Source organism: Camelina sativa, chromosome 10 (genome assembly GCF_000633955.1).
Source record: "Camelina sativa cultivar DH55 chromosome 10, Cs, whole genome shotgun sequence".
NCBI lineage: Eukaryota > Viridiplantae > Streptophyta > Magnoliopsida > Brassicales > Brassicaceae > Camelina > Camelina sativa.
Window position 1 is genome coordinate 10,098,751 of NC_025694.1, and position 27,481 is coordinate 10,126,231.

Below are 27,481 nucleotides of genomic sequence, written 5' to 3' on the forward strand. Positions count from 1 at the left end.
ATTAGAAACAAGGTTGGTTTTGAATGATATGTTCTCATGCTTGGATGTAAATGGAAACAAGGTTGCCATCTTTTATTTTCACAAAAATTTATTACACTTATTGGGAGATAAAAACGGATAAAAGTAATTAAGAAGCCATATTTATTGTACATACATCATCATCAGTTAATGTTTTTGACCTTGAATGTAGTCTCACGTTTATGAAAACTTCTTTATTTGGTCAACACCGTTTTTGGTAAAACATATCTCACATTCACTGAAATGAAACAAAAACTTCACGCACTTGCGTAGTACCAGATTCTGACACGACGATGAAACTACAAAAACTCGGGTCGGATGGATCAGTATAAAAAAAAATACTTGAGGGTTAAAAGTGTAATTTAGTAAAAGTTGAAGGATTTGTTTCTAAATTTCTCCCTTAATATATTTTTTTTCTTCTTTCCAAAAAGGTGAGAGACCTTAATTGAAGGGGGGAGGGGAGAAGAGAGTGGTGACCAGGTCTCGTAGTTGTGGTTTCGTTTTGCATTGCACGTTTCTCCTCACTTTCTTCTTCTTCTTCCTTCGCTTCTCCCCCCCTATCTTCTCTCTCTTTCTCTCCCTTAAGTTTCTCTTACGTTCTTCTCTCTCTCTCTCTACCTTAATAACGTTCTTGCCTTTCGCCATTTCAACCATTCTTCACACACCTCTTCTTCTTCTTCCTCCCTATCCCTCTCTCTCAATGCGAAATTCTCAGGTACTCTCTCTCTCTATCTATCTATGTCTTGTCTCTTCCTCTTTACCCAATTTTTGTTATACCTGATTTACAAACATCTGATCAAAATTTTGTTGAATCCGAATACAAAATTGGAAATCGAAACGTTTGTGGGTTTGTTCTGATCCGTGATTTCTGAGATGGGTTTTTCATAAAGCTAAGAAATTTCGATTAAATTCGATGACTTTTACACTTCTTGCATTTTTGTTTCTCTGTTTTTTGTTTTGTTCTGTTCTGACAAACATGCTCTCTCTCTCTTTTGCCTAAGAACCTTTTTGTTTTCTCTTTCCAATTAACATATGAAATTAGAACTTAATTATTAATTGAAACTTTGATCTTATTTTTTTCATAAATGTATGTATTATTCATCTTTTTGTCTGTCCTTTTCTTTGTTTTTTGATTCTTTCATTAAGGTCCCACTTCCAATCATATTTTATATTTTTCTCCTCTTTTCTATGGTAGTATATGTTTTTTGACTTTGTTTTTTTCTTGTATGACTCCAAACAGCAATGAGCTTCATGATTGCTGGCTACTGAAAAATCTTGAATTTGTTTGTCTCAATATCAAAAAAGATAAAGAAGACTTTGAGATATTTTTAAGTTCAGATTCTTCTGAATCTCCCAATGCTAAGTTTCTCTAGAGCTAGAAGTCAAGGAAGAAACTCAAGACCTCTTGGAGGTTAGTAGTCTACTACAATATAACATAGATATGTTGAGTCTCTGCAACAATTTTAGATGTCTAGATGATCAATCATTTTCTTTGATTTTGATAAAAATTCAGGGATGGAATACTTAGAACCCAAAAGGAAGAGCAATGTCATGGGCAGGATTATCTTGGTTGTTTCTCTTACAGCTTTATGCATTATTATGCTCAAGCATGCACCCAGTTTCACGTCTCCAACCGCGGTAACTCAAGTGTTACTCACTTTAGATGTCAAAACATTTCTCTTAAATCTGGTTTAGTTGGTGTTTTTGTAATCTCATTCTTGCTGCAATTTGTTGTTCTTCACAGTTCTCTCGCAGTGAGGAAGGCGTGACTCATGTGTTAGTCACTGGTGGTGCTGGATATATCGGATCACATGCTGCGTTGAGGCTGCTAAAGGAGTCATACCGTGTCACCATTGTGGTAAAGTTTCTTTCTTGGATTGTATTGTGTGATCCATTGGAGAAGTAGTCAAACTGCAATGTTTAACTTTGTAACACTAATCATTTTTGTCACACAAACAGGACAATCTTTCTCGTGGGAATCTTGGCGCCGTCAAGGTCTTACAGGGATTGTTCCCAGAAGCTGGGAGGCTTCAATTCATTTATGCTGATTTAGGAGATGCCAAAGCTGTAAGTTTTTCATATCCCTATATATGATTCTTTTGAGCGTTTGCTCCTGGTCTTTTGTATGAAGTATGTGTTTTGTTCATTTCAGGTCGAGAAAATCTTCTCGGAGAACGCGTTTGATGCTGTTATGCATTTTGCTGCTGTAGCATATGTTGGAGAGAGCACTCTAGATCCTCTAAAGTACAATCTCTAGCCACTGTTTTGCTCATAACATCTCTGCAAGATATGAATTCTTTGTGGCTAATCTCATGTCGGTTTTTTTGTTGTGTAGGTATTACCACAATATCACATCAAACACATTAGTAGTTCTTGAAGCTGTGGCTAGACATAAAGTGAAGAAGTTGATATATTCAAGCACATGTGCCACTTATGGAGAACCTGACAAAATGCCTATTGTTGAAGTTACTCCACAGGTACTCAAAAAACAGTTTCAGAAAACCCTCTCTTTCGCATGATCATGTCTCATCAACTTTGGAAATTATCGATTTTTTAGGTCCCTATTAACCCGTATGGAAAAGCTAAGAAGATGGCTGAAGACATGATCCTGGATTTTTCTAAAAACTCTGACATGGCAGTCATGATCCTAAGGTCAAGTTCCACGTTTCTAAAAACGTCTCTGATTCTGGTTTGGATCAACCAAACATTGTCTGATGATCTTTTATTACTTCCACAGATACTTTAACGTGATAGGTTCAGATCCAGAAGGTAGACTAGGAGAAGCTCCAAAACCTGAGCTACGCGAACACGGTCGGATTTCAGGTGCTTGTTTTGATGCAGCTCGCGGCGTGATTCCAGGCCTGCAGGTAAAAGACTAAAAAAAACACTCATCAGACTCTCCATGCTTCTTCTTGACTCAACTCTTACAACTTGATAAAAAAATGGATTCAAATTTGATTTATCTATGCATAGGTGAAAGGAACAGACTACAAAACAGGAGATGGAACCTGTGTTCGTGACTACATAGACGTTACTGACCTTGTAGATGCTCACGTGAAGGCTTTGGAGAAAGCTAAGCCTAGAAATGTCGGAATCTACAATGTAGGTACTGGGAAAGGAAGATCGGTGAAGGAGTTCGTGGAAGCTTGTAAAAAAGCGACAGGAGTAGACATCAAAGTAGATTTCTTGCCTCGAAGACCTGGAGATTACGCAGAGGTTTACAGTGATCCGGCAAAAATTCTTAGAGATCTGAATTGGTCTGCTCGTTACACTAATCTTCAAGAAAGTCTTGAAGTTGCTTGGAAGTGGCAAAAGACTCATCCCCATGGATATGCTTCTTCTTAAAAGACCCAAAAACAAAAAAAGTTTTAAATTTTAAACTTCTTGCATAATTTGTTTTTTGAGAGATTAGCTTATAGAAAAGGAATTGATTTGTTACAGAATTACAGTTCAATAATTATTATTAATGGTAATTTGATACAGTTTATGTAAGAATTAATCAGTGATTTTATATATATAAAGGGTTACAAAATTCAATATGACGCAATAAGCCCGTAATAAATATTTTTTTTTATATAGATTATCGATGTGAAACCCACTGGGCCTAATATGAAATTAAGCCCATAAGAGAAAAAGAGTGTAATATTTTTTTTTTTATAAACCCTAGAAATTTCACAGTTCTCGTTTAGCACAGCCAAAAAAAAACCCCAAATTTGGCCTCTCGATTTAGTTTTTGAAACCCTAATCTCGATCCACCGGCGTACTCGACTTCGCCGGCTTGAATCTTTGCTAGTTAGCGAGTGTTAACTGTTGAATCGGGAGAAAAAATGTCGATGTCGAAGAGTTCGAAGATGCTTCAGTTCATAAACTACAGGATGCGAGTGACGATCCAAGACGGGAGACAGCTCGTTGGGAAGTTCATGGCGTTCGACCGTCACATGAACCTCGTTCTCGGCGATTGCGAGGAGTTTCGTAAGCTTCCGCCAGCTAAAGGGAAGAAGATCAACGAAGAGCGAGAAGATCGCCGTACGCTCGGTTTGGTGTTGCTTAGAGGTGAAGAAGTAATCTCGATGACTGTTGAAGGACCGCCTCCTCCTGACGAGTCTCGTGCTAAAGCTGGCTCTGCGGCTGCTGTTGCTGGTCCAGGAATCGGTCGTGCTGCTGGACGTGGTGTGCCTACAGGTCCGTTAGTTCAAGCTCAGCCTGGACTGTCTGGTCCTGTTCGTGGTGTCGGTGGACCATCTCCTGGGATGATGCAGCCTCAGATCTCTCGTCCGCCTCAGCTCTCTGCTCCTCCAATTATTCGACCTCCGGGACAGATGTTGCCACCGCCTCCAGCTTTTGGTGGTCAAGGTCCTCCTATGGGAAGAGGTCCTCCTCCGCCTTACGGTATGAGGCCACCGCCGCAGCAGTTTTCTGGACCACCGCCGCCTCAGTATGGGCAAAGGCCAATGGTTCCTCCTGGTGGTATGATGAGAGGACCTCCTCCTCCTCCACCTCATGGGATGCAAGGAATGCCTCCGCAACGCCCTGGAATGGTTCCTCCTCCTGGTGGGTTTGCTCCACCGCGTCCTGGCATGCCACCACCGCCACATAATCAGCAGCAGCAGTGATTAGGTTAGCAGTGAATGAGAATATGAGTCTTTGTCTTGGGTTTTTTTTACTGCTTTTTGTTTGCTGTTATCTTGAGATTGTGAAGGCGTTATTAAAGTTGTTTGGTTGGACTTCCTCAGGTTTACAATTGTGGTGCTTTCATTGTTGCCTTTCGTAACTTTAGCCTGCAATCTCTCTGATCTATCTTAGCTTGCAAAGTTTGTAGATTTTGGTGACGAGTGAGTGTTTTTTGCCTTATCTTCTTGTGTTTCATTCCATTAAACCTGTTTTATCATCACCATATGTAAGTCTGTGTTACGTAGTTAACAGCAACTTTGTTGAGCCATTTTGAAGAACTTAATACCCTCTTAGAAACTAATCAGACATTGGTCGCTATTAGGGAAGAAGGGCTTAATCGGTTCCAAGTTTCCAACCGTATGTAGCCTCTCTGGTCCTTGTTTATGGATTGTTTAGGTAGAAGTTAATACATTGTTTAGGGAGCTGTGGTGAAAGGTTCTTGCTCACTGATGCTGCGATGACAACCATACATCTGCAATGCCATAGCAAAGGGCTTTGGAAAATGTTAATTCTTATTAGGCGTAGACATTACATTTTCGGGTTTAGTTCACATTCGAATAGTTCAAAGTTAGGTAACTATAGTTTGAAATCGGACCCCAGTCTTTTTGGTTGGTGTTTAGTTTGCCTAAAAGCTGTTACATGTGTTATACTTTACAAGTGTGGTTAGTTGAATGAGAAGTAAAATGCAGAAATGCTTGTTTGTAGTGAAATTCATGATCAGAAATTCAGAATAATCAAAACTAAGGGCACCATTACTAACCAAAATGGTAAAACTATTGCAGATGAATACTACATAAGTGATAGATACAAATTTATCTAACTTATCTAATCATGGACATTTCGGATTTGGTTGGCTTTTTCAATCTAGCTTCAACCCTACAGGTGACTCTTCTTGGCCGATCTTTTTTCAATTCGGTCGGGTCTGGAATCTAAACCCGAAAAGTGGTAAAACAAGATTTGGTAGAGGCGAAAACTGATAATCCGAGTCACGTACATTACTTTACATCTAGGAATAAATTTTGTATGACTTATAGAATCGAATCTTCTTCAAGATGATGATTTACAAGAATTGTGCCGTTGAAAGAAAAGATAGAAAACAAAATAAAAAAAGTACGAAAGAGTCGCAAAGTCAAAAAAAATAAGTAACATAACGGTGTGACACCATTAACACTCCTAATGATGCTTCACGTTTACCCCACCCATTAGCTAAATCTCAGCTTTTTAATTTAAATACATCAAAGATCAAAACATACTATAAAGAAGGCTGCGACAACTTTAATCATATGTTAATATATATAGTCGTTACCTGTTGTTGTTATTGTTTATTTCTTGATCGGAGATTCGAAATGATACTATTTCATTTTAACGAATTGGAGTTCTCAATTAAAAAGTGACAGACTATTAGAATCAAATTTTTATATAATGATCAAAAACAGGAATAATGGAATACTTATTAGTATTACATTGAAATCTTTAAGATTTTCAGTAAAATTTGTGGAAGTTACTAAAAAAGCTTAATTTAAGTAAAAAAATAAAATAAAAAAATCCGAGCCGACAAGTTCCAACAGCTAAATTTGCAAAACTCTGTTTTATCTTTTCTTCCAAAAAACACTGTGCTCGTCCTTTTCATTGCCTCTCGCTCTCTGGGGGACCCTGTAGTGTAGACTCTGTAGAGTGTTAAAACGTTCAAAAAATATTCACAGATTCCAATAAACAATTAAAAAAAAAGGTTTCAGATTCTCGTGAGTTTTGGGTTCCTTCTTCTTTCTGCTAAAAATCATATCTATCTTGTGTACTATATATACTACTATATACAATATATTAAGTATATATATATATATATATATATGAGCTTACTCTTCTTTTCACCGTCTCCAACACGAAAAAAATAAATAAAAGGCAGTTCCTTTTTTTTCTTTCTGCAGATTCCACTAACTCACCATGTTTGCTTCATGATTTCTTCTTCTTTTTGCAGCTTTTTTCTTTCCTTCTTTCTTTATCTTCTTATTTAAGCATTTGGTTGGTTTCTTGGGGGTTTTTCTTTTTTAATCAGTGAGTGAGTGAGATATGAGGAGAGTTTCAATGGTGAATTTTGGGGTTTTCCTTCTGTTCTGTTTTGGTTTTTTGTCGAACTCATTTGGACAAGATTATGATGATTCTGATGTCAACTCTACTACGGCTGTTTACATTGTTACTCTCAGACAAGCTCCTACTCTTCATCTTTTCCAACAAGAAGCAGAAGTGACAAGGGTCAGAGATAATTCCAAACATGGAGACACTTCCAAGTTCACTAGACCAAAACTTCAACCAAGGTATTTGCATTTTGCTTTGGAATCTTGGATTTTCAGCTATTTTTGGTTAGTGAAGGAGTTCACCTTTAGGTACATGCATTGTATGATTCACTTAACTATCATGCTTTTGAACAGCACTAGAAACTGGATTTTGTGTATAAAGGTTCACTCTTTTGTTTGTTTGTGTAGAGTCTTCTCTGGTGTTGAATTCAGTTTCTCTGGTTATATACAGGAACATCTCGAAATCACGTTATTGGAGATCAAGGAGATCAGCAATTGCTCAAGCTCATGACTCTTTGCTTAGAAATGCATTGAAGGGAGAAAAGTATATTAAGCTTTATAGCTAACATTATCTCATCAATGGGTTTGCTGTCTTTGTTAGCTCACAACAGGTAATCCTGATCGTATCCATGTTTTATCAGCTTATACTATATATGTTTGGTTTCTTCATTGTAAATGTTCTTAATTTTTCTCTTATTTGCTTTTAAAAAAGGCTGATAAGCTGTCAAAGAGAAAGGAAGTAGCAAACGTAGTGTTGGATTTTTCTGTAAGGACGGCAACAACTTATACACCTCAGTTCATGGGTCTACCAAAAGGTGCATGGGTTAAAGAAGGTGGATTTGAAACTGCTGGAGAAGGAATTGTTATCGGGTTTATTGACACTGGCATTGACCCAACTCATCCTAGTTTCAACGGCACTGACACTTCACAGCGTCAGTATCCCATTCCTAATCATTTCTCAGGGGTTTGTGAAGTTACACCAGATTTCCCATCGGGCTCGTGTAATAGGAAGCTTGTTGGAGCTCGCCATTTTGCTCAGTCAGCTATTACTAGAGGGATTTTCAATTCATCTGAGGACTATGCTTCACCTTTTGATGGTGATGGCCATGGCACGTAAGTATAACTTGTTGGTAATGTTGAATAATTTGGCATCTTCTTTACATTCTGCTACTAAATATTGTTGTTATCTTGATGAAACAGGCACACAGCTTCCATTGCAGCAGGAAACCATGGGGTCTCAGCTGTAGTTTCTGGCCATAACTTTGGAAGTGCTAGTGGAATCGCTCCTCGTGCGCAGTAAGTAGTTAGACATTAACTAGATAGCATCTTTATATCATTCATATTGCATTGAGTGAGTGTACTAATGACATGTTTTGATATGTGCCAGTATTTCTGTTTACAAGGCATTGTATAAGAGTTTTGGGGGATTTGCTGCAGATGTTGTTGCTGCCATAGACCAGGTAAAGCATTTACATAATTTTTCAATTCATTACTAGAATGTATCGATCTTTCCATGACACTTTCCAGTGGTTATGAATTTTGTTAGGCAGCACAAGATGGAGTTGACATATTAAGTCTATCCATCACACCTAATCGACGTCCTCCTGGTGTAGCCACGTTCTTTAACCCGCTAGATATGGCTATGCTATCAGCTGTTAAGGCCGGTATATTCGTAGTGCAAGCTGCAGGAAACACAGGTCCTTCTCCCAAGAGCATGTCCTCCTTCAGCCCATGGATTTTCACAGTTGGTGCTGCTACTCACGACCGAGTTTACTCTAATTCCATTACTTTAGGCAACAATGTATCTATTCCAGGCATAGGACTTGCACGTAAGTCTTATCTGGTTTCATTTCATCAGCTAAGTTTTTAATGACTTATCTTTGAATTGCTGTTTTCTTTTTCTTTTTCTAGTTCCTACAGATGAAGGCAAGAAGTACACACTGATCTCTGCTCTTGATGCATTGAAGAACAAAAGTTCAGTAGTAGATAAAGACATGTATGTAGGTGAATGCCAAGACTATGACAACTTTGATAAGGATCTTGTCCATGGGAATCTCCTGATATGTAGCTACTCTATCCGTTTCGTGCTCGGGCTGTCCACTATTAAACAAGCTTTAGCTGTTGCCAAGAATCTAACTGCAAAGGGTGTTGTGTTCTATATGGACCCATATGTCCTTGGTTTTCAGATCAATCCTACACCGATGGACATGCCCGGCATCATAATTCCATCCTCAGAAGATTCTAAGGTGAGAATATAACTAGAAAAAGATAACACTTAATCTCTTGATTCTTCTGGAATAACTATCTAATGACAATATGTAATTTATATATAGGTTTTACTCAAGTACTATAACTCTACTCTTGAAAGAAGTGGAACCACCAAGGAGATTGTTAGATTTGGGGCAGTTGCAGCCATTTCAGGTGGACAAAATCCTAACTTCAGAGACAGAGCTCCCAAGATTATGTACTACTCAGCAAGAGGACCTGATCCAGAAGACAGTCTTTTTAACGACGCAGACATTTTGAAACCAAACCTTGTAGCTCCTGGAAACTCCATTTGGGGAGCTTGGAGTTCCGCTGCCACCGAATCCACTGAGTTTGAAGGTATACAAATCTCCAAAGCATGACATTGTTATAGCTAAAGACATTCCCATGTCAGCTTTTTGTGTTCTTTTTTGCTCTTTTTAGGAGAAAATTTTGCAATGATGTCTGGTACTAGCATGGCTGCTCCTCATGTAGCTGGTGTGGCTGCATTGATCAAGCAGAAGTTCAAAAAGTTCAGTCCTTCAGCCATTGCATCTGCACTTTCAACAACCTCAGTTCTGTTTGACAATAAAGGCGAGGCGATAATGGCTCAGCGTGCTTATGCTAACCCTGATCAAACCTTGACTCCGGCAACCCCATTTGATATGGGGAATGGCTTTGTGAACGCAACCGCAGCTTTGGATCCTGGCCTAATCTTTGATACTAGTGAGCTAAACTGACTCTTTTCCACATTTTAATATAACCAAATGTAGATCATTCTAACGGTCTCTCTCTGTCTATGCAGGTTATATGAAGACTATATGTCATTTCTTTGTGGGATCAATGGATCAGCTCCAGCGGTTTTCAACTACACTGGCAAGAATTGTATGCTTAGAAATGCAACAATCAGTGGATCTGACCTCAACTTGCCGTCCATCACTGTCTCGAGGCTTAACAACACGCGAACTGTCGAAAGACTAGTGACAAACATTGCTGGAAATGAGACCTATAACGTCGGTTTGGTTACTCCTTTTGATGTTTTAATGAAGGTATCTCCTACTCAGTTCTCTATAGCAAGTGGAGAGACAAAGCTACTTAATGTGATCCTCACAGCAAAGAAGAACAGCTCTATTGCTAGCTTTGGGGGAATCAAGCTGTTTGGAAATGCAGGACACGTTGTTCATATTCCTGTGTCTGTCACAGTGAAAATTGCCTCAAAACAATGAGCATGGGAACTTAGTAGATAAGATAAATTGTATTAATTTCTTTTTCCATGTAAATGTCACATAGCATTTTATATAATACATGGTACATTTTATTTGTTACAATATGTAAAACTAGAATATAGATTCAACATTCATTAAACACAATAAATATTCATTCATTACGCGTTGCCTCCATCTCTGTTGTTTCCTTTGTTTGGAGAAGAAGGCACCTTCTCAGATTCCTCTTCCTCAGCAGAAGCAGCTCCAGAAGACGACGGTGTTGTTGCAGGAACAGAGGGATTTGTAGGCTTACCCATTGGGAAAGGAGCATACTTGTGGAAAGGCCAGCCTTGGAATGGGAACTTATGCCTGAAGAAACCGGCTATCGCAGAGTTTGTTGCAGGCTCATCAATCTTGGTCATCATGGAGGAGGATGATGAATCAACCCTGGGGGAATCAGAAACAGAGTTTGTTGCAGGCTCATCAATCTTGGTCATGGAGGAGGATGAGGATGAGGATGAATCAACCTTGGGGGAACCAGAAACAAGCAATGCCGGAGAATGAACATGTGCTTTCCCATGCTTCTTCCCTATTGCAGCTGATGGTGCTGCGTGTCTCGGACTGCGAGAGCAGAGCACAGGTCGAGTAGTAACCAATGAGAGAAAGATTAGGCAGAGGTAAACTCTTGAGTTTGTCATTGTAGCTGAACAAGTTTTTGGACTTTTAGTAAGAGATGCTTCTTCTTTTTGTGTTGAAGTTGTTTGTTTGATGATGTTTGGATTCAATAGTGTTGTAATTTATAGAGTAGAGAGATTGTAGATGATGGGAAGTAGGAGAAGTGTGTTGGGAGATTAACGTTGAATGTCTACTTCTTACCTACATCTCAGTTTCAGGATCATGTTATTGTCATGAGCTTGACTTGTGAAGATATGAACCAAGAGAAGGTGAGATACAAGTAAATTTTAGTATAAAGATTATATTTTTGTTAGTTTTCAACTAAATGATGAGCTTTGGAATCCTAAAAACTAGAAAGGACACAAATCTGAAAGATGGTGTAATTTGAAACATTACGAAAGTATTGTGTTTTTTTTTTTGTTATTTTGAATATGAATATAGAAGTAATAAGATAAAGAATATTAATTTAATTATAATATTATATATGAGGAAGATAAAGTCCAAAAATTTCGGTAATACAAGTTATAACCAAAAATAGAAGATTTTTTTTCCAAAATCCTTTGATCAGAGAGTGGAGCGACTCTAAATTTGCAGATCGATCTCCGAATTCGCTAAATCGCCGGGAAACTTTATTGAGGCAGTCATGTCTTCGGATCCTGATAAAATGATGTCCAAAGCCGACAAAATGTATGCTTTTCTTTCCTCCCTCTGTCTCTCTGTATGAGGTTAATGATCGGTGGAAGTAAGATTTCGATTTGGGTTTTAGGGCATCTTTTTTGGGTTAATCGTGCTCTTTTGGTGGGTTTAATATAATGCTTTCTGTTTGTAACACTCTGATCGAGAAACTTCTTCGTGGTCCATTTTTGCATCTCGATCAAGGTCTTTTTGCTGGGGAAAGAGAAGAATCTAGGATCTCGTGTATTGTTGGATAGGAATAGTTTAATTTGAGTTTGCTTTTAAGTTGAAGAACACTTCTTTTGATTAGATTCAATGAGATAGTCCTGCTACTCAAGTCAAAATTAGGTCTTTGAGACTTTTGAGCTGCGCTGCAAAGTCCTCTGAACTACTTCTCTTTTTGGTATATCCTGGTGTTTAAAATGTGATTGTATTGGCTTCAATAGTTGATTATGAGTATTGAATGTAATATTGTTCCCGTTTTGACAAGGATTGACATCGTCTTTGCTTTTAAAATGGTCTTGTTTTGTTTCTCGCTTTCCTACATGTCAGTGATCACTTTCTGTTATTAACCATCCTTTTAAGCATTTTTTGGTTCTTCGTTTTTTTCACAGGACAAAACTCACGCTTACTAGATGGAGTGCTGATTGGAGAGGGGCTACTGAGCTGTATGAACAAGCAGGTGGGTAACAATGTGTAGTTTCCCCTATGGCAGATTCTTTCCGTGCCGGAATGAGACCTGATTTTGAATTTGTCATCTTATACTCCTTTTCATCCATGAAAAACAGCAAATGGGTTTAGGGCATCAAACAAATATGAGAAAGCGAAAGTGGCTCTCGAGAAAGCTTCAAAAGGACAAGAGATGCAAGCTTCGTATCCAAATAATTTCGTTAAAGAGTATATTCTGCTGCTGTTTATTTCTGTTGTATCCACATAGTATTATTCTATTTAGTGTTATCCTTAATATCTAATAGTCCCTGGGATGCTGCAAAGCATATGGAGTCTGCTGCTGCCCTAGCACAGAAGCTAAGTATTTGGAATGAAGTTGCTGATTTCTATAGAAAGGCGTCTGAGCTCTATACTGAGTGTGGAAGGGCACAACCCGCATCAGATGCGCTTGGGAAGGCTGCCCGGTAATTTTATGTTGACATCTTTAAAGAAGAAATTGGATTTCATGATTTTGTATACTACCTATTTTCTAAATGCCATTGGCTCTGATGTCCTCTATGTGTTAGTGAGTGTGGCTTCTTGAGCTGCTCCGTTTTTCTTTGTAACATATTCAATAATTTGTTTCAGTGCCTTGGAAGATGTCAAACCAGATGACGCCATCCAACTCTACACTGATGCTTGTGAAATTCTTGAAGAGGATGGGAGGGACCAAATGGCCTTTGATCTGTACCGTGCTTGTGCTAATGTCTACATAAAGCTCGAGAAGTAAGTTCTTGCTTTCTTAAAAATCACACGAGGTATCATGGAAAATCATTATCTCTCTATTTGATATAGTACTTGATTGGCACACATATTGTAATTTGTAGGTTCACAGATGCTGCAACCTTTTTCTTAAGATTGGGTGTAGCTGCTGATAAGTGTGATGCCACAAATAGCCAGTGTAAGGTATGAGTATATGCGCTCTTAACTTATAGTACCATTTTGGTTCCACCTATTTTCAACCTTGATGCTTTTTGCCTAACTCAGACCAATTCTCTTGTATCTCTGAATGTTAGTGATGCGAGTTAACTGTTTCCTCCTTAACACCATTTCTTTCAGGCCTATCTTAGTGCAATCATCGTATATCTGTACGCTCATGACCTGAAGCAGGCAGAAAAATGCTACAATGACTGTTCTCAGTGAGTATACTCGTCTCTCTTTATACAGCCACTCGGTTAGTCAATACTAATAATACCTGGACCGAATATGTTACTACGAACAAGAAAACATGAACGATTTAGGAAATGTGATACCAAATTATTGTCTGAATATTTTTCTTCTTTTGGGTAGGATTGATGCTTTTCTGAAGAGTGATCAGAGCCGAAGTGCTACTAGACTTCTCACAGCCTATAATGAAGGAGACATTGAAGAAATCAAGAAGGTGGCGAGTTCAAGCACTGTCTCCAATTTGGATCATTCGGTAATTCACTTAAATGATCTGTCTAATCCTAATACTGTCTCTCTGTGTTTCTGAATTATGCTGATTATTGTGACACCAGATGATCGTATAAGTTTCATTAAACTACTGCAATCTAATACGGAGAAGTATTTTATCTGCAGATCATCAAGTTGGCAAGAAAGCTGCCCACTGGAGATGTTACTCCAATTCAGATGAACACTAATGATGATCTCGACGAGGATGATCTCACTTAAAGTTTCTCCTCTTTGTACAGATTCAGATTTCTAGGCTCTGAATTCGGATGTGTGCGTGTTTTTTTCTTCTTTAAAACACAAGCAAACACTCTTAAAGTTGTTATTTTTATTTGTTTATACAGCGCATACAGGTTCGTTAAAAAGGTGATATACAGTTCAAGTTTATTCTGGTTCTTCTTTGAAATCGTCTATTAATAGTAAAAAGCTTTTCTTTTTCTTCAGTTGAAGCTGGTACAAATAAGCAAATGAAATAGAGTACAATGGTACATTGCAAAGGCGATACAATAACAATACAATCGTTAATTCCCTAATCCTTTTCTTTAGTAAAAAGGAAAGACATGTCAACGAAGTAACTCCTTCTGTCTATATATATATTGTTGCCTCTCTAGATTTCTCGACTTATACAGAGTAACTGCAGCATAACAAAGGAACAACAAACAAAATCAACTTCAAAGGGTGTTAGTGTGTGTCATCTGCTTGCTCAGTCGTCAAGGACTTTTCTCCATCTTATCTACCAAAGTAGAGAGCTCTTCCGTGAGCTCGGTGTTGCGTGCCTCACCGCACAGAAGTCCATGCATCATAACTAATTCTTCAGGTGTCGCCTTCTTCAACAGTCCACGCAAAAGCCTTGTGTCTCGGTCCAAAGAGGGGTCTGAAGCCCCTCCTTTCTCTGTATCATCTTTTTCTTCTTCCTTTGTTGGTTCAGCACCAAACAGTTTCACTGCCTTTTGGTTCCAATACTCCTCCAATTGGTGCTTCGGATCAAGAGACTCAACCACCTATCCACAATGTTAACTTTCAGTCCAGAACACTTGCAAGCAAAATGAAAGAAAATATACAATATTCATGCAAACTAGTAAGGAAGATACTCAAGGAGACTAAAACAGAAGATGGGAGCTTCTCATCCAGCAAACATGAAAAAAGGATGAATCTTTTCCCCCAAGAAGATCCAGAAGAACATAGTTTTATGGCAATGTGAGAAATTAATTGTTTACCTTAATCACGTGCGGTGAGATTAATCCAAACATTTCATGCCCATTTATACTCTCCAAAGGTTGTAAAGAGGTCAAAGAGCTCACTGGTTGATCACATCTCTTGATAATTTCGAGTTTGAGCCTTTGTGTCACCATTTGCCAGCACTTCTCAACAGATACATTCGAGAAATTCTCAGTGGGGTAATCTTCTACTGAGACCTGGAAATAATACTGATTAATAAGTAACTTACTTCCTTTATTTGTTATGACTGATAAACAGATTTCACTTATAATCTCGAAACCACTACATAATTAGTGTACCCTGAACAGTGGACCAAGAAGCCCTGCATCCAGAACCTCTGAGATGTAGTTGGTTAGTTTTGTTGGGTCAAGCACGCTTAAAAACTTAACACGGCTCTTGAACCCTGCAACATTCAATCAAAAGCAAAAGTCTTAGAAGGCATAAAAAAATGCTCAAGTACAAAAGCTCACCCAAAAATCCTCAATTCATCTCACCTTTTGGGTATATGGCTTGTTTACTGCACCAGAGCTTTTTAACAACGAGAGATCCAGTGCTCAAGAGCTCAACAGAGTGACGTAGCCTATTGGTTGCAGCTTCTTGGTCCTTCCCTTCTAAACAACCATCTAGTTTCTTCGCCATGTCGCTACACCCTACATCTGAAACTGAATGTCGATTTTGAGATTCAACCAAAATCTTCTTCTCGTCAAACTTACCTCCCTCACCAAGTTTTACATCCGTGACAGCTGACTTATCATTGATGCAGTTTACATTTTGATCACCATCTTGTTTCAACTGAACTTCCTTGTTTGTGGTTAGATCACTTTGTAAGTGTTCGGAAACTGACTGAAGATTGCTTTGTTCTCGTTGCTGTACTTTTGATGAACCACGGCTCTTTGAAAATGAGCTAGCCTGGAGGTAAGAATATTCTTTTACTCTCTGATGCTGTGGAGGATACTGGTCACGGCATTTACTTGCCCATTCGTCTATGGCATCGGGATCCCCTTCTAGAGCTTTGACCAATGCCCGTAACTCATCCAAGGTGTGGCGAATTAGGACAAATCTCTCCTTATTTTCACATGAACAAAGATCCTTGGCGTGTGTAAGACATGCAAACCGGTTGGGGGAACACTTGCAGCTTGAGGCAGACATATGCAAGTCATAGAAGCACAAGAAGCACTCCCGTTCTCTCTTAATGTCAAAATCACCCTCCATCTTAAGCAAGCTAAAACCGTCTTGAAGGTTGTTTAGTCTTTCTTCTTCCATCTGCACCCGTTTCTGCTAACCTCAGCTATGTTAGTCCCATTGAAAATGTTTGATTTAATCTTATCAACAATCAGGTGGATTATTAGACAATTACTTCAGAAGATAATTGTCAATATATGAAATGTAACGTATTGTCTATGCGTGTTTGAGTATATACATGCATATGTAAGCAAATGAAAAAGAACAGAGAATAAGAATCACCTTGACTGCCTTCGTAAGCAATCCATCCTCGCTACAAACCCTTTTCCATCTCGCAATCACAGGAGTTTTCTTCTTGAAAAGTGAAAGCTCCCAGAGGGAATAAACAGCTTCCATAGCTGCTCCAAGAAGCAGCTTGTCATGTGACAATGAACTCTTTCGCCGCTGCTTGCTATAGCCTTCCACTGCATTCTGTCCATGAACCAGCCAATCAACTGGTGCAACATTTACTGCTTCCGCACAGTTGAAACCACAATTAAACCCAGAGTGATAGGCCTTAGGAAAGGTTAGGATAAATTCTCCACTGCGCTGGACAGCTCGATAGACAGGTACGCCCTCCTCTTTTAAGATTCTTGGAGATAATTGAGTGACCTGATAAAAAGAGAAAAAAGAACAGCAAAAAAGGGAGTTGCAGAATGAGATACATATTATTCTAACCAAACGGCAACTCTGCCAAATCATTACACATGTAAGGAGTTACAATTAATCAGCAAAGCTTGAAATGAAAGACGAATTGGGAGAAAAGTTTTCACCAGTTGATGTAGCAAGTCAGGCTGCTCTTCAAACAAATCTGGAAGACGCTTTTTCATTGCGGTTTCAAATGAAGCGTAATGGTTTCCGGGGATCCCATACCAAACTTTTGGATCGCCTGTGTGTAAGTAGTTCAAGGAATAGAGGTGATGATCTTCAACATGCTGTTTCAAACAAAGTAAGCGGGCAAATTGCAGATGGTTAGTACATAGCTCCTAGAGGCCACATGAAAAATGCATCAATTCTATAATTTTGGTTCCAAAGGCGTTACTTCCTGTAAGTAATATAATTTTGATTCACCAATAAAACATGTCTTCATATAACTCTTTCATTAGCCTTTTTTTTAAGCAACAAAGTTTCCAGGAAATATCAAAAGGTTATTTATGCAATTCAAGAAATTAACAAGAGTCTTACCCAACAAAAAGTTGAAAAGCACATTCCAACATAAAGCCATGGCACAATGACTCCTGAGATATCGCAGCTCTCAAAAGCTAGTACAGATCCGGGAAGACGGGATAAATTATTTAGGTTCCAACCACATTTAGAGTATTGATCTGCTTCACATTTAAGATGCCCCGGTGAATACTTAGGGAAACCACTTCCAAACTTCTTTGTTTCCAAGTCAGCTCCATAGTAAACCTGTCATAAGGCCAAAAACAAGAGCAGCGAGTTAGAAGAATCTTCTGCAAAAGAAAATGGTGAAACCAAGTAAGACCGAAATAGTACACATGTTAACATACAGCTGCCTTTACATACCTCTACTTCATCAGTTGCTTGCTCCACTATCCGCCAATATTCACCTTCGATGTCTTTAACCTTAGGTTTAAATTTCTTACTCTCAAACGCTTTGGAACCAGTATGATCCTCTGCCTGAAAATAACACTCCTTAAAGTATTCATCGTACTTCTGAAACTCTTCCAAGGTAAAATCTGGCCCAGTCTGAAAACCAAATTTTCCTTCGCCATCACTAGAGGAAGAAGTATCACCGCCTGAATCTCTCTTTCTTCTTGTGTATCCAGTTTTGACTCTTCTCCGTTTTCTCTTCTTGCTTTTGGTAGATTTTTTAATCGGTTCTCTATTTTGAAGCAAGTCAATCAGCTGAATCCGGGTGGGAAATTTAGATTCCTCCCATATGTTTTTCTCCTTAAGAGGGCAGGGAGGTCTCCATGCAACAGGCGGTACTATTCGACATATGCCATATGATTCAGCTTTAGAACGCAACTTTTCTATGTAACCAAGGGGATCATCAAAATCCTAACCATGATGAATCATCAAAAAAAGGATATAAAACTTTTAATTAGACAACACTTAAATTACCAAGACAGAACCAAAACTGCAGCTAGAATTTACAAAACATACCTCATTAGTGGGATAAAATATGGGAGCGTCATCAACCGACGGCCTGCAAGGTTCTGATGGATTCCACCTCGCAGTAATCTCAAATACAAAACAAATGGACATCATTTAGGAACCAGATTCATCTATTCTTGGAATAGTCAGAAGGTAACAAAGTAGGGACTATTATAAGACCAGTTCTTTATCCATGGGTGAGAGAATGCTAAATTTCTTAAGAACCAACCAAGTAGTTGTATTGCTAAATATCCAACAAAAACCATAAGAATCACTCTCAGAAACTGACCTAAACCTAGAGAATCGTGACTCAGAACGGGTTAAGCAAAATAAACAAGTCATTTTGATAGTTGCTAGAGAAACCAAATTGACTGGAGAAAGATACTACAAGTCATACATATTAGCTTACTTTGGGACTAGGAGGACTAGAGGAGTCAGGTTCAACGCTACTCTCCCTTTTAATCGATTGGTTCTCAGAATCTTCCTGTAACAAAAAGAAATACACAATCCCACATTCAGAAAACTGCAACAGTGAATTGAATCTAGCAAAAAACATGCAAATTAGAGGTTACAAAGTCGAGGGGAGGAAACCAAAACACACAAAAATCAAAGAAGCAAAAAGGATAAGAAGGAGAACCTCCATAGCCACAGACTCTGCTAGAGATGCAAGCTGGTCCATTTTCGAGAGTGAGATTAGGTTTCACAAAGCCCGATACTTTTTTAAAACCCCGCGTGAGTGAGACCTAAGAAATATATAAAAAAGGATCTGTTGAAAGAGAAAAACTCTTACTTGAAATGCAGCAGTGCCGTTTCGAAACCCTAATAAGAAACCCAGAAGAAGAAGAACGCATAAACTTAAAAAGATTTGTCGGAAAGAGAACTCAATCTGTAACAATAACTCAGTTGCAAGTAATAAATAAAGTCAGAAAAAAAAATCTACGCAAGAAATAAATGAGAGTACTTTTGGGGGCATTCGTTTTTTTTACGAGATTTGGAACATTTACTTTTACAGTTTCACCTTTGGTTAAACTATGTTTGACGAAAAAAAAAACGTTTCACCAAAAACAAATCTTAGGTTAAATATATCTCAAAGTTTTTTCTAGTTTTTTTATTTATTTATTTCTTTTACAAAAATGATAAGCTATGTCAAAAAAGTATAATAATAATAATAATAATAATCTTCACAATTACAAAAACTACATTATTGTATTTGTATTGCACTATTGAAGCAATAGTTTGCATTTAAAAATATTTATATCATGATTTTTTATTGTTAATTTGAAATTAATGTAACAAATTTACGTTAAAATTATCATAATCTACTTAAAGCTTCCATTAAAGTAAAGATTTTGAATTAAAATTGATATATAAAAGATAAAAGTCATAAAATAAGGATTTATCATATCTTCGGAAAAATTTGTTTGATATTGACAAATTGACTTAGAAAAACTTTCTGATGTGTATATATATTTAAACATTATGATTAAATATATCTGAGGGATTCTTAATCTTTTTCTTCTAGTTAAAAAAAACATTAAAAGTAATAACCATGTACAAAATTCGCTTCAAACTGGAATCAATTATGATGAAAAGAAATGAACATTTACAATTGTTATCTTAAGATTCTGATCACTACAAATTGATTTTGAAATTTGCCGATCAACTATTTTCTAAAAACACATAGTGCCACTATAATCTTTTTGTTACTCCACATGGACACAAGTCATGTTGCATGAAAGATTAGAAAATGAATAAAGAAAATTGAACTTAACCGTCAATCAAAACTATGATATAAATGTTTGTTTGTTCACAACTTGCTTAAAAAGCTCAAACGGAGGAGGAATTGCAGACTTGGCGATATAGTCCTTGAGAAAACAATTAGTGTAACCAATCTATGTCATTACTAAAGACCATAAAAAAAAAGAATATTTTTGGAAATAGATATTCATAATAGAATTTTCTACAAGATTTAAAACATTTTATTTATTTGTAATGACATATACAAAATTTTGGTTAAATTATGTTTGACAAAAGAATATATCTTTGACCCAAACAAAAAAAATTTCAACTACATATCTCAAGGTCTTTTCTATTTTTTTTTCTTTTTTTATAAGAAAATAAACATTAAAGATAATAACAACTTAAAAAATTGGCGTCGGAATGAAATCAGTTATGAAAAATGAACATTACAAGTACAATGGTTACCTTTAGATTCTCGTAATTACATGTTGATTTCTCTTAGACTATCTTTTAATAACTACTGAAAAACGTTGTAGTTTACTTTTATCGTTGAATGTCTTCATGCGTGTTGCCTCTTTTTAATTTAATGCAGCCAATTAACAAAAAAAACACGGCCACACAAAGAAAAAAAAAAGAAATCTATCACATTTAATAGTGGAAGATGAAGAAAATGTGTAAAATTATGTTTTTTAATATAAAAAATGGCAAATTTGAAATATTTTAGGGAAAATGGTAAAATCTATATATGCGATATGCCACTAAAAAAAGTCTCTTTCTCATAATTAATTCTATATAGATATAAACCTTTAGTTAAATATATGTGAAAGGGGTTTATCTCTTCTTTTAGTAGGAAAAAAAATCCTAAGGTAGAATTAGCTAAAGCAATGATTAAAGCAAATAAATTTTTTGAAGTGTCCATGAAGAAAAAGTTTAAGAAACAAAGAAAAAAATACGGAGGAATTTATCGTTTCAAGTAAGAACCATAATAAACTATCTTTTTTAAAAGTAATACACACTGTCTATAAATTTATTTATACCAACACAAATACATTTTTGAACATATATTAAAAGAAAAATAAAAAATTAGAATTAAATTTCAATTCAGTCATTTTTCTTAGCTACGAAAACTACTTTAATTTTTTATTTATTATCATTTCTAATTAATTCTGGTATACATTTATACTATTATTTACTAGTCCAATAAATAAATATTTGAATAATTATGATTGAATCACATTTATTAGAGATATATGATAATGAGTTAAAGAGTATTGTTTTTCAAACAAAATATAACATGAGAACTAATTAGTTTGGAATTATATTTTCTTAAATGGAAGATGACTGAAAAATTACCCTGAGTTGTTATGATTCTTTTCTCTTTCTTTTTTTCTTCTGCCAAGAGTTAGCCTGATTCAATCATGTATTGTATATTTTTCGCATTGTTCTATATGCTTTTTACTTTGTTGAAAATGTCATTTTACAAATAAAAAGATTAGAGAGGAATGAAAACCTGAACATATATATTAGGGAAGCAAGATGTGTATCTTGCGGACCAAGTAATATGGACCGTAAAGTCCATTAATGAAGTGAAGTCCACCCCGAAGAATATTCTAGATCTTGATATTACTTATTGTACAAGCTATTTGCTTATGTGTTTAGGAAAATTTACATTATACAGTATTAGCAATATGTCAAAGTTAATATATAATCACTATATATATATGTATGCCTTAATCTTATGAAAGAGAACTCAATAAAATTATTCTATTTCTATTATATTTGACATGGTATGAGAACAATCGATCTAGTGGATCAAAACTAAAAGCTTCCGCATCTTGTGTGATCTTTTCGTGATCATGGAAAATCTCATGGACGAAGAAGATGCTGACGATGATGATGAGATTGATCGTTAAGTTATCTAGATTTTTTTATTATTATTATTAATTTCTGTTTCTCTCTTAAATTAAGTTAGGAGTTTGGTGTTTTTATTTTAATTATTATTTGGAGGTTAGTGGTACGTGTCTGCGTTTTTTTTCAAAGGTTTAAGTATTTGGCTTTCTATATCTGATTATGGTTTTATTTCGTTTGTGCAAGAGTTGTTAAGTGGGGGATTCTTACGGGTGGCTATAGTTAAGGTTTTGTGGGTTTTAGAGGAATTAGTCATGATTTTTAAAATATTTCAATATTTTAGTTTGGTAATAGTTTTAAATTGTGGGGGAGTTTGGTTATAGTTTAATCATTAGGGGATTTATTGGAACACTTATATTTAGGTTATTATTAGTCTGATTTGTGGACTGTCCAAGATAAGGACAATTGTTTGTGGAGTTGCAGGATTTGCGCCTACGGGATTAGCAATATGTCAAAGCTAATACTGTATAATGTAAACTTTCTTAAACACATAAGGAAATAGCTTGTACAATAAGTAATATCAAGATCTAGAATATTCTTCGGGGTGGACTTCACTTCATTAATGGACTTTACGGTCTATATTAGTTGGTCCGCAAGATACACATCTTGCTTCTCTAATAATATACGAAGGTGATAGAACAGGGGAGTGCGTTAGACAATTTGATAGTGACTTGAGAAACGACAAAACACAAAGTAAGCTACAACATCTAACACACACACACACACACACATGTATACTTATCGCTGTATTTTGGCCGCCATGTATTAGGGAACGTCGGTTTCGGTGGCAGGGCCTTTACTGGTGGAGAATTTGTTAGAATTGGATAAGAGGCGGGAAATGGAGACGCCGGAGACTAGAATCATAAGAATCACTCCGGCGAAGGCGGCTATGAGTGCTCCAGCGCCGTGATCACAGTAAGTGGCAAACCTGTCGCAGACTTTGTTCCACTTGGCGTGTTTGTTTCCGTTCTTCCCCAGCTCCGCTACGAACACTGCCGCGTTTGCAGCCGCAGATACTAGAGTTGCGTTTAGCTTATTTATACAAACGTTTTTAAAGATAATCAAGAAACCAAGTCAACAACACATATGTCTCCAACTGTGTTTACACTATGGAAATAAGTATATGTGATTTTACCATGTCGAGAATGGCGATAGAGAGGACATGGAGACCTTTGTGCTCCAGTTTCGGGCTAAAAATCTGAAGAGCAATCATCAATAAGTTGTGGAAGCTCGCCATTACATTAGCTATAACAAAGAACTGTAATACAGTTTTCACCAAGAATCAGTGTTAATGACTTTTAAAACATTTTGCCCTCAATGTAACCTGAGAGTTCTTATAAGGGTTTTAATCGCTTACACAAAAGCCGGTGTGTGCTGAAACTCAGCGGTTAAAGTGGCTTTAATAGGAACAGTACCAATGGTGGCCACAACCAAGGTCTTTGTCTCTTTGTTCAGTGCCATTACAATGGCTGCAGCTGAAGTAGCCATGAATGCAAATATTCTCAGCCCCAAGAGTAGTTTCCAGCTCTTTGTGTTCCCACCTGCCACCACAGTCTTCCCTCCGGCCATTGTTGATGCAGTGAGTGATTAAGAGAGTGTGATGATCTCTGTATCAGTGTGAGAGAGTATTTATATGGAAAGAGCTTGTGTTTGTCTGATCATCTAACTTTTAATGTTCGTGGAGGGTACTAATTAGGTTTAGGTTGTTGTGACAAGATGACTCCAAAATAAGTTTCCAGATTCAAGACTTCCTCCAAGACAAGTCCTATCTACCAAAGCAGATCAGTTTTCACTACCACTTCTTGTTCCATGTAGCAAAACTTATCCACAGATTTCAAACCCAAATCTCAATGTTTGGTAGGTGTGTCAGATTATATTAATACATACATAAACAATGCCTCAAGGGCCAATGGAGTTTTTACAAGTCTACAAACAGAAGAGAAGGTCAAGTTCCATATGAGCAAAAGAAAACCAGATTATTGGAGCAAAACCACTTTGTGTCTTCAACTATGAATAAACCCCAAAAATGCAGTAACAAAAAAATTCTGAATAAGCCTTTCTCTTGGGTTAAAAAGGAGTCGGCAGATATATAAACATAGAGTTTTTTCCGCGTATGTAATATGCACAAACCAGACGCAGGAATAGACGAAGAATTTGGATATGATCTTTCAGATCTCACTCATTCTTGGTTACTTCTTATCGGTCGTCACTCCAACAACAACATTGCTCACCTACAATTTGTGTTTGCAGTCACTTTGTCAAATCTTCTTACTAATGTGTAAATAAGAACAAGAAAGAAATCTATCTGTGAAGCCGTGAGAACACAGGTGATAGAAATACTCACCAACTTTCCACTTTCATCAACGGACATGGGGTTTTCTACAACAACGGTTTGGGTCTGAGAGGGTGGTGTTGACTGTTGGAAATGGAAAATGATAAATCGATGGATAGAGTAAGTATTAGTTCCATAAGAATACACAGAACTATTGCAAAATTCATAATCTGATAACTCACAGTTGATGAAGAGGGCATTGACCCGGGACAAGCTGTTCCATTTGGCCGGTTAGTTGGGAGAGGTACCCTTCCATTGCTCATCTAAGAATGAAAATGAATCAGAATTAAAATTTCCTACAGAAAGATTTATATACTGAACTCCACCATGCAGAAGTGACTTAATAGATAGGAGTACTCACATTAACGTTAGTAACAAACTGACAGACAGCACATTTAACAGATGATGCACCATAAGGATACATGAGGGTCGTCCGACAATGCCCACAATTGATTTGCGCAACCTGATTGGAGGGTGCATGCGCAACCTGATTGGAGAGCCCTGTCGAATTCAAATGAGTCAAGCACAGATTCAGCAAACAAGAAACATTAAACTAGAAAATCCAATTAGCAAGAGAATTTCAGATGAACAAAAGGGAATAAGCAATGTATGCTCTTAAAATGCAATGAATGAAAGAAAATCATACATCCAAATGGCAATACTTTTAGGCTATTTAAAGGTAAGAATCTAACAGTAGATCAATCAAGTAAACCCTTCCAGCTCTAACAAGTAGTGCCACATGAAGCATCTCAAACCGTTGTTTTAAGTATTTTCAGCTACCGTCTACAAATCCCAACTATTTTCAGATTCACTTACATTATGGGAAAAGTGAAAACGATGTTATGTAAGCATCTCCAAAGAACAATGCAGATCACACAAAATTCTGAGAGAAGATTCTAAAGAACTAGAGGACCTTTTAAGCAATTCAAGGAGCTTTGATATGATTGATTTGGATATATCACGATAGTTATATACCTGGCACAAGGTTCGTAGTCTGACAGCAAGAGCATCTTACGCTACTTGCCCCACGTGTATACATAAGCATTGTCCGGCAACCACCACATACAATGTGAGCCATGTCCATCCCTGCATGAGCTGTGTTCAGACCTCAACCAAGTTATAATCCAATTGCAAAGCACAGGGCTCAAACTCAAATCTTTTTAACCTCCTCCTCAATTCTAATATAAAAGACTCAAATCATTTACAAAGTCCACAAATTACAGAGAGAAAGAAATCGATACCATGCGGAGGAGGAGGAACCATGTTGATAGTGTTACATAACGCACAACGCACATTGGATGCTCCTCTAGGATACATCAATAAATTTCTACAACCATGACAAACGAGCTGGTCCTGCATATCTGCTAAATTCCATCCATGAAATCAAAAACACAATTTTATTTCGCAATACTCAAAAACTCAATCAATACTTATGCATGACTCAGTCATTGCAACGAAGATCCAAGAACTCTAAAATGAAAAACTCACCTGAATACGAACGGATAAACGCACAAAAAAGGAGGTGACTTTGAAAACCGAAACCCAAATCCAATTCAAAGCCAAAACTTCTGAAACCAAATCAAATACAGAGAATTGAGTTTCCAATCAAACGAACAAACAAGAATCAATACTAAAGATTACAAATTCGAAATCTTTGAAAAACTAAAAAGAAAAAGAACAAACTTTGGTGGTGGATCTTACCGATTGAAGATGGGAAAGGGATGGAATCCAAACCCAGAAAATCTCAAGCGGATGATATACGAAAAAGCCAATCCAGAAATTGGGGAAGATTTCGATTTTATCTTCTCTCTCTCTCTCTCTCTGTTTTTTCGTTTTTTTTTTTACTATACGCGTTAGGAGGACACGTAAGCCTTTTTTTTATTTTTGGCCCGTCAAAAACGCGTTTATATTCTAGTCGTTCTAAACGAGGATTGATTGTCAAAAAAAAAAAAATACGACGATTTAAACGTAGATTTTGGCTTCTGCTTACTAAAGCATGAACTTTTGATCCGAGGACAATTAATGAAGGAAACAAAATCTGGTAGATCAATCAATTTTAAAATTGTTAATTCTAATATTATATTATAGTTTTTAATTCTTACATCTAAACTCTAACCATTTTTTATAAACCCAAACCGACATATAATTTTGCGTAATTGTAAAATCTAAATCTTAAACACTCTTTAATAAACCCAAACCAACATATAATTTTGTTTAATTATAAAATCTAAACTCTAACCACAATTTTGTAAATCCAAACCGACATATAATTTCGTTTAATTGTAAAATCTAAACACTAATCACTCTTTCGTAAACCCAAACCGACATATAATTTTGTTTCATTATAAAATATAAATCCTAACCATTCTTTTATAAACCCAAATTGACATACAATTTTTAAAATAATAAATTTAAACCCTAATCATTTTTAATAAACCCAAACGGACATAATTTCCTTAATAAAATATCTACAAAATTTGTTTCCTTAATTTGTTTTCTTTTTAACTTTAATTTTAATTTATTTTTTTAGATATGATATAACATGGACAATTCTTGGGTTTGCCCCTAGGGGTGAACATTTCTTAGGGGCTGTTATTGGAGAGGTAATTTCTAAATCCATATGGAATTGTAAATTCTAAAAATCAAAAGACATGGATTTTAAAATAACATGTTTTATCCTTGCATTTGAATCCTTCAATTTTACACTTTCAAATCCATACAAATCCATTTAAAACATACAGTGGATTTTGAAATCCAAAAATAAATCATTAAATGAATAACATGGGATTTTAATAAGTATTTGTAAATCATAGAATTAATAATACATAATTTTGATAAGTATTTTAAAATCAGTGATTGAATAACACATGATTTTTATTTAGATTTCCAAATTCATTAAAATCATTGAACCAATAACCCCCTCTTAGTTAAGGAAACACCTTATTGATTAAGGAAACAAATTCTGTATATCAATTAATTTTAAAATTATTAATTCTAAACATTATATTATAGTTTTAACTTATAACATCTAAACTCAAATCACTCTTTTTATAAACCCACATTAAAATACAATTTTCTTTAATTGTAAAATCTAAACCCTAACCACTATTTTTATAAACCCAAACCGACAAATAATTTTGTTTAATTGTAAAATCTAAACCCTAACCGCTCTTTTGTAATCCCAAACCGACATATAATTCGTTTAATTGTAAAATCTAAACCCTAAACTCTAAGCACTCTTT

The 27,481-nt window shown here is 36.5% G+C and overlaps 6 protein-coding genes and 2 pseudogenes across 11 annotated transcripts; 4 read left to right on the forward strand and 4 right to left on the reverse strand.

Moving 5' to 3' along the window:
• LOC104718267 (probable UDP-arabinose 4-epimerase 3) lies at positions 433-3,513 on the forward strand. The gene is made up of 10 exons (XM_010435976.2): positions 433-733; positions 1,259-1,429; positions 1,532-1,656; positions 1,763-1,876; positions 1,978-2,085; positions 2,171-2,262; positions 2,354-2,495; positions 2,576-2,670; positions 2,756-2,885; positions 2,992-3,513. Exons 2-10 carry the CDS (start codon positions 1,375-1,377, stop codon positions 3,361-3,363), a joined length of 1,233 nt encoding a protein of 410 aa, XP_010434278.1. The 5' UTR covers positions 433-733; positions 1,259-1,374; the 3' UTR covers positions 3,364-3,513.
• LOC104718268 lies at positions 3,695-4,969 on the forward strand (annotated as a pseudogene).
• LOC104718270 lies at positions 6,522-10,389 on the forward strand (annotated as a pseudogene).
• On the reverse strand, positions 10,250-11,136 carry LOC104718269. The gene has a single exon (XM_010435977.2). It carries the CDS (start codon positions 10,906-10,908, stop codon positions 10,390-10,392), a length of 519 nt encoding a protein of 172 aa, XP_010434279.1. The 5' UTR covers positions 10,909-11,136; the 3' UTR covers positions 10,250-10,389.
• On the forward strand, positions 11,395-14,086 carry LOC104718271 (gamma-soluble NSF attachment protein). Its single transcript, XM_010435978.2, has 9 exons — positions 11,395-11,572; positions 12,175-12,242; positions 12,349-12,433; positions 12,535-12,693; positions 12,857-12,994; positions 13,096-13,174; positions 13,328-13,407; positions 13,559-13,688; positions 13,829-14,086. The coding sequence occupies exons 1-9, from the start codon at positions 11,529-11,531 to the stop codon at positions 13,919-13,921; spliced, it is 876 nt and encodes a 291-aa protein (XP_010434280.1). The 5' UTR covers positions 11,395-11,528; the 3' UTR covers positions 13,922-14,086.
• On the reverse strand, positions 14,164-19,159 carry LOC104718272 (probable lysine-specific demethylase JMJ14). Of its 2 annotated transcripts, none has more exons than XM_010435981.2 (12): positions 19,050-19,159; positions 18,897-18,929; positions 18,669-18,743; positions 18,269-18,346; positions 17,666-18,163; positions 17,324-17,548; positions 16,912-17,073; positions 16,382-16,750; positions 15,412-16,192; positions 15,217-15,320; positions 14,917-15,114; positions 14,164-14,700 (listed from the first exon to the last, which is right to left on the reverse strand). In XM_010435981.2, exons 2-12 carry the CDS (start codon positions 18,900-18,902, stop codon positions 14,410-14,412), a joined length of 2,787 nt encoding a protein of 928 aa, XP_010434283.1. In that variant the 5' UTR covers positions 18,903-18,929; positions 19,050-19,159; the 3' UTR covers positions 14,164-14,409. The 2 variants fall into 2 exon arrangements, with proteins under 2 accessions (XP_010434283.1, XP_010434282.1); XM_010435980.2 differs by having other exon boundaries at positions 18,897-18,974; positions 19,050-19,151.
• On the reverse strand, positions 22,407-23,232 carry LOC104718273 (CASP-like protein 1B2). The gene is made up of 2 exons (XM_010435982.1): positions 23,043-23,232; positions 22,407-22,939 (listed from the first exon to the last, which is right to left on the reverse strand). The coding sequence occupies exons 1-2, from the start codon at positions 23,142-23,144 to the stop codon at positions 22,673-22,675; spliced, it is 369 nt and encodes a 122-aa protein (XP_010434284.1). The 5' UTR covers positions 23,145-23,232; the 3' UTR covers positions 22,407-22,672.
• Positions 23,740-26,115, reverse strand: LOC104718274 (protein LSD1). Of its 5 annotated transcripts, none has more exons than XM_010435985.2 (8): positions 25,941-26,110; positions 25,728-25,807; positions 25,481-25,600; positions 25,215-25,325; positions 24,601-24,740; positions 24,422-24,502; positions 24,252-24,323; positions 23,740-24,138 (listed from the first exon to the last, which is right to left on the reverse strand). In XM_010435985.2, the coding sequence occupies exons 3-8, from the start codon at positions 25,596-25,598 to the stop codon at positions 24,097-24,099; spliced, it is 564 nt and encodes a 187-aa protein (XP_010434287.1). In that variant the 5' UTR covers positions 25,599-25,600; positions 25,728-25,807; positions 25,941-26,110; the 3' UTR covers positions 23,740-24,096. The 5 variants fall into 5 exon arrangements, with proteins under 5 accessions (XP_010434287.1, XP_010434286.1, XP_019086113.1 ...); XM_010435984.2 differs by having other exon boundaries at positions 25,215-25,334; positions 25,941-26,109; XM_019230568.1 differs by having other exon boundaries at positions 25,215-25,334; positions 25,481-25,603; positions 25,941-26,109.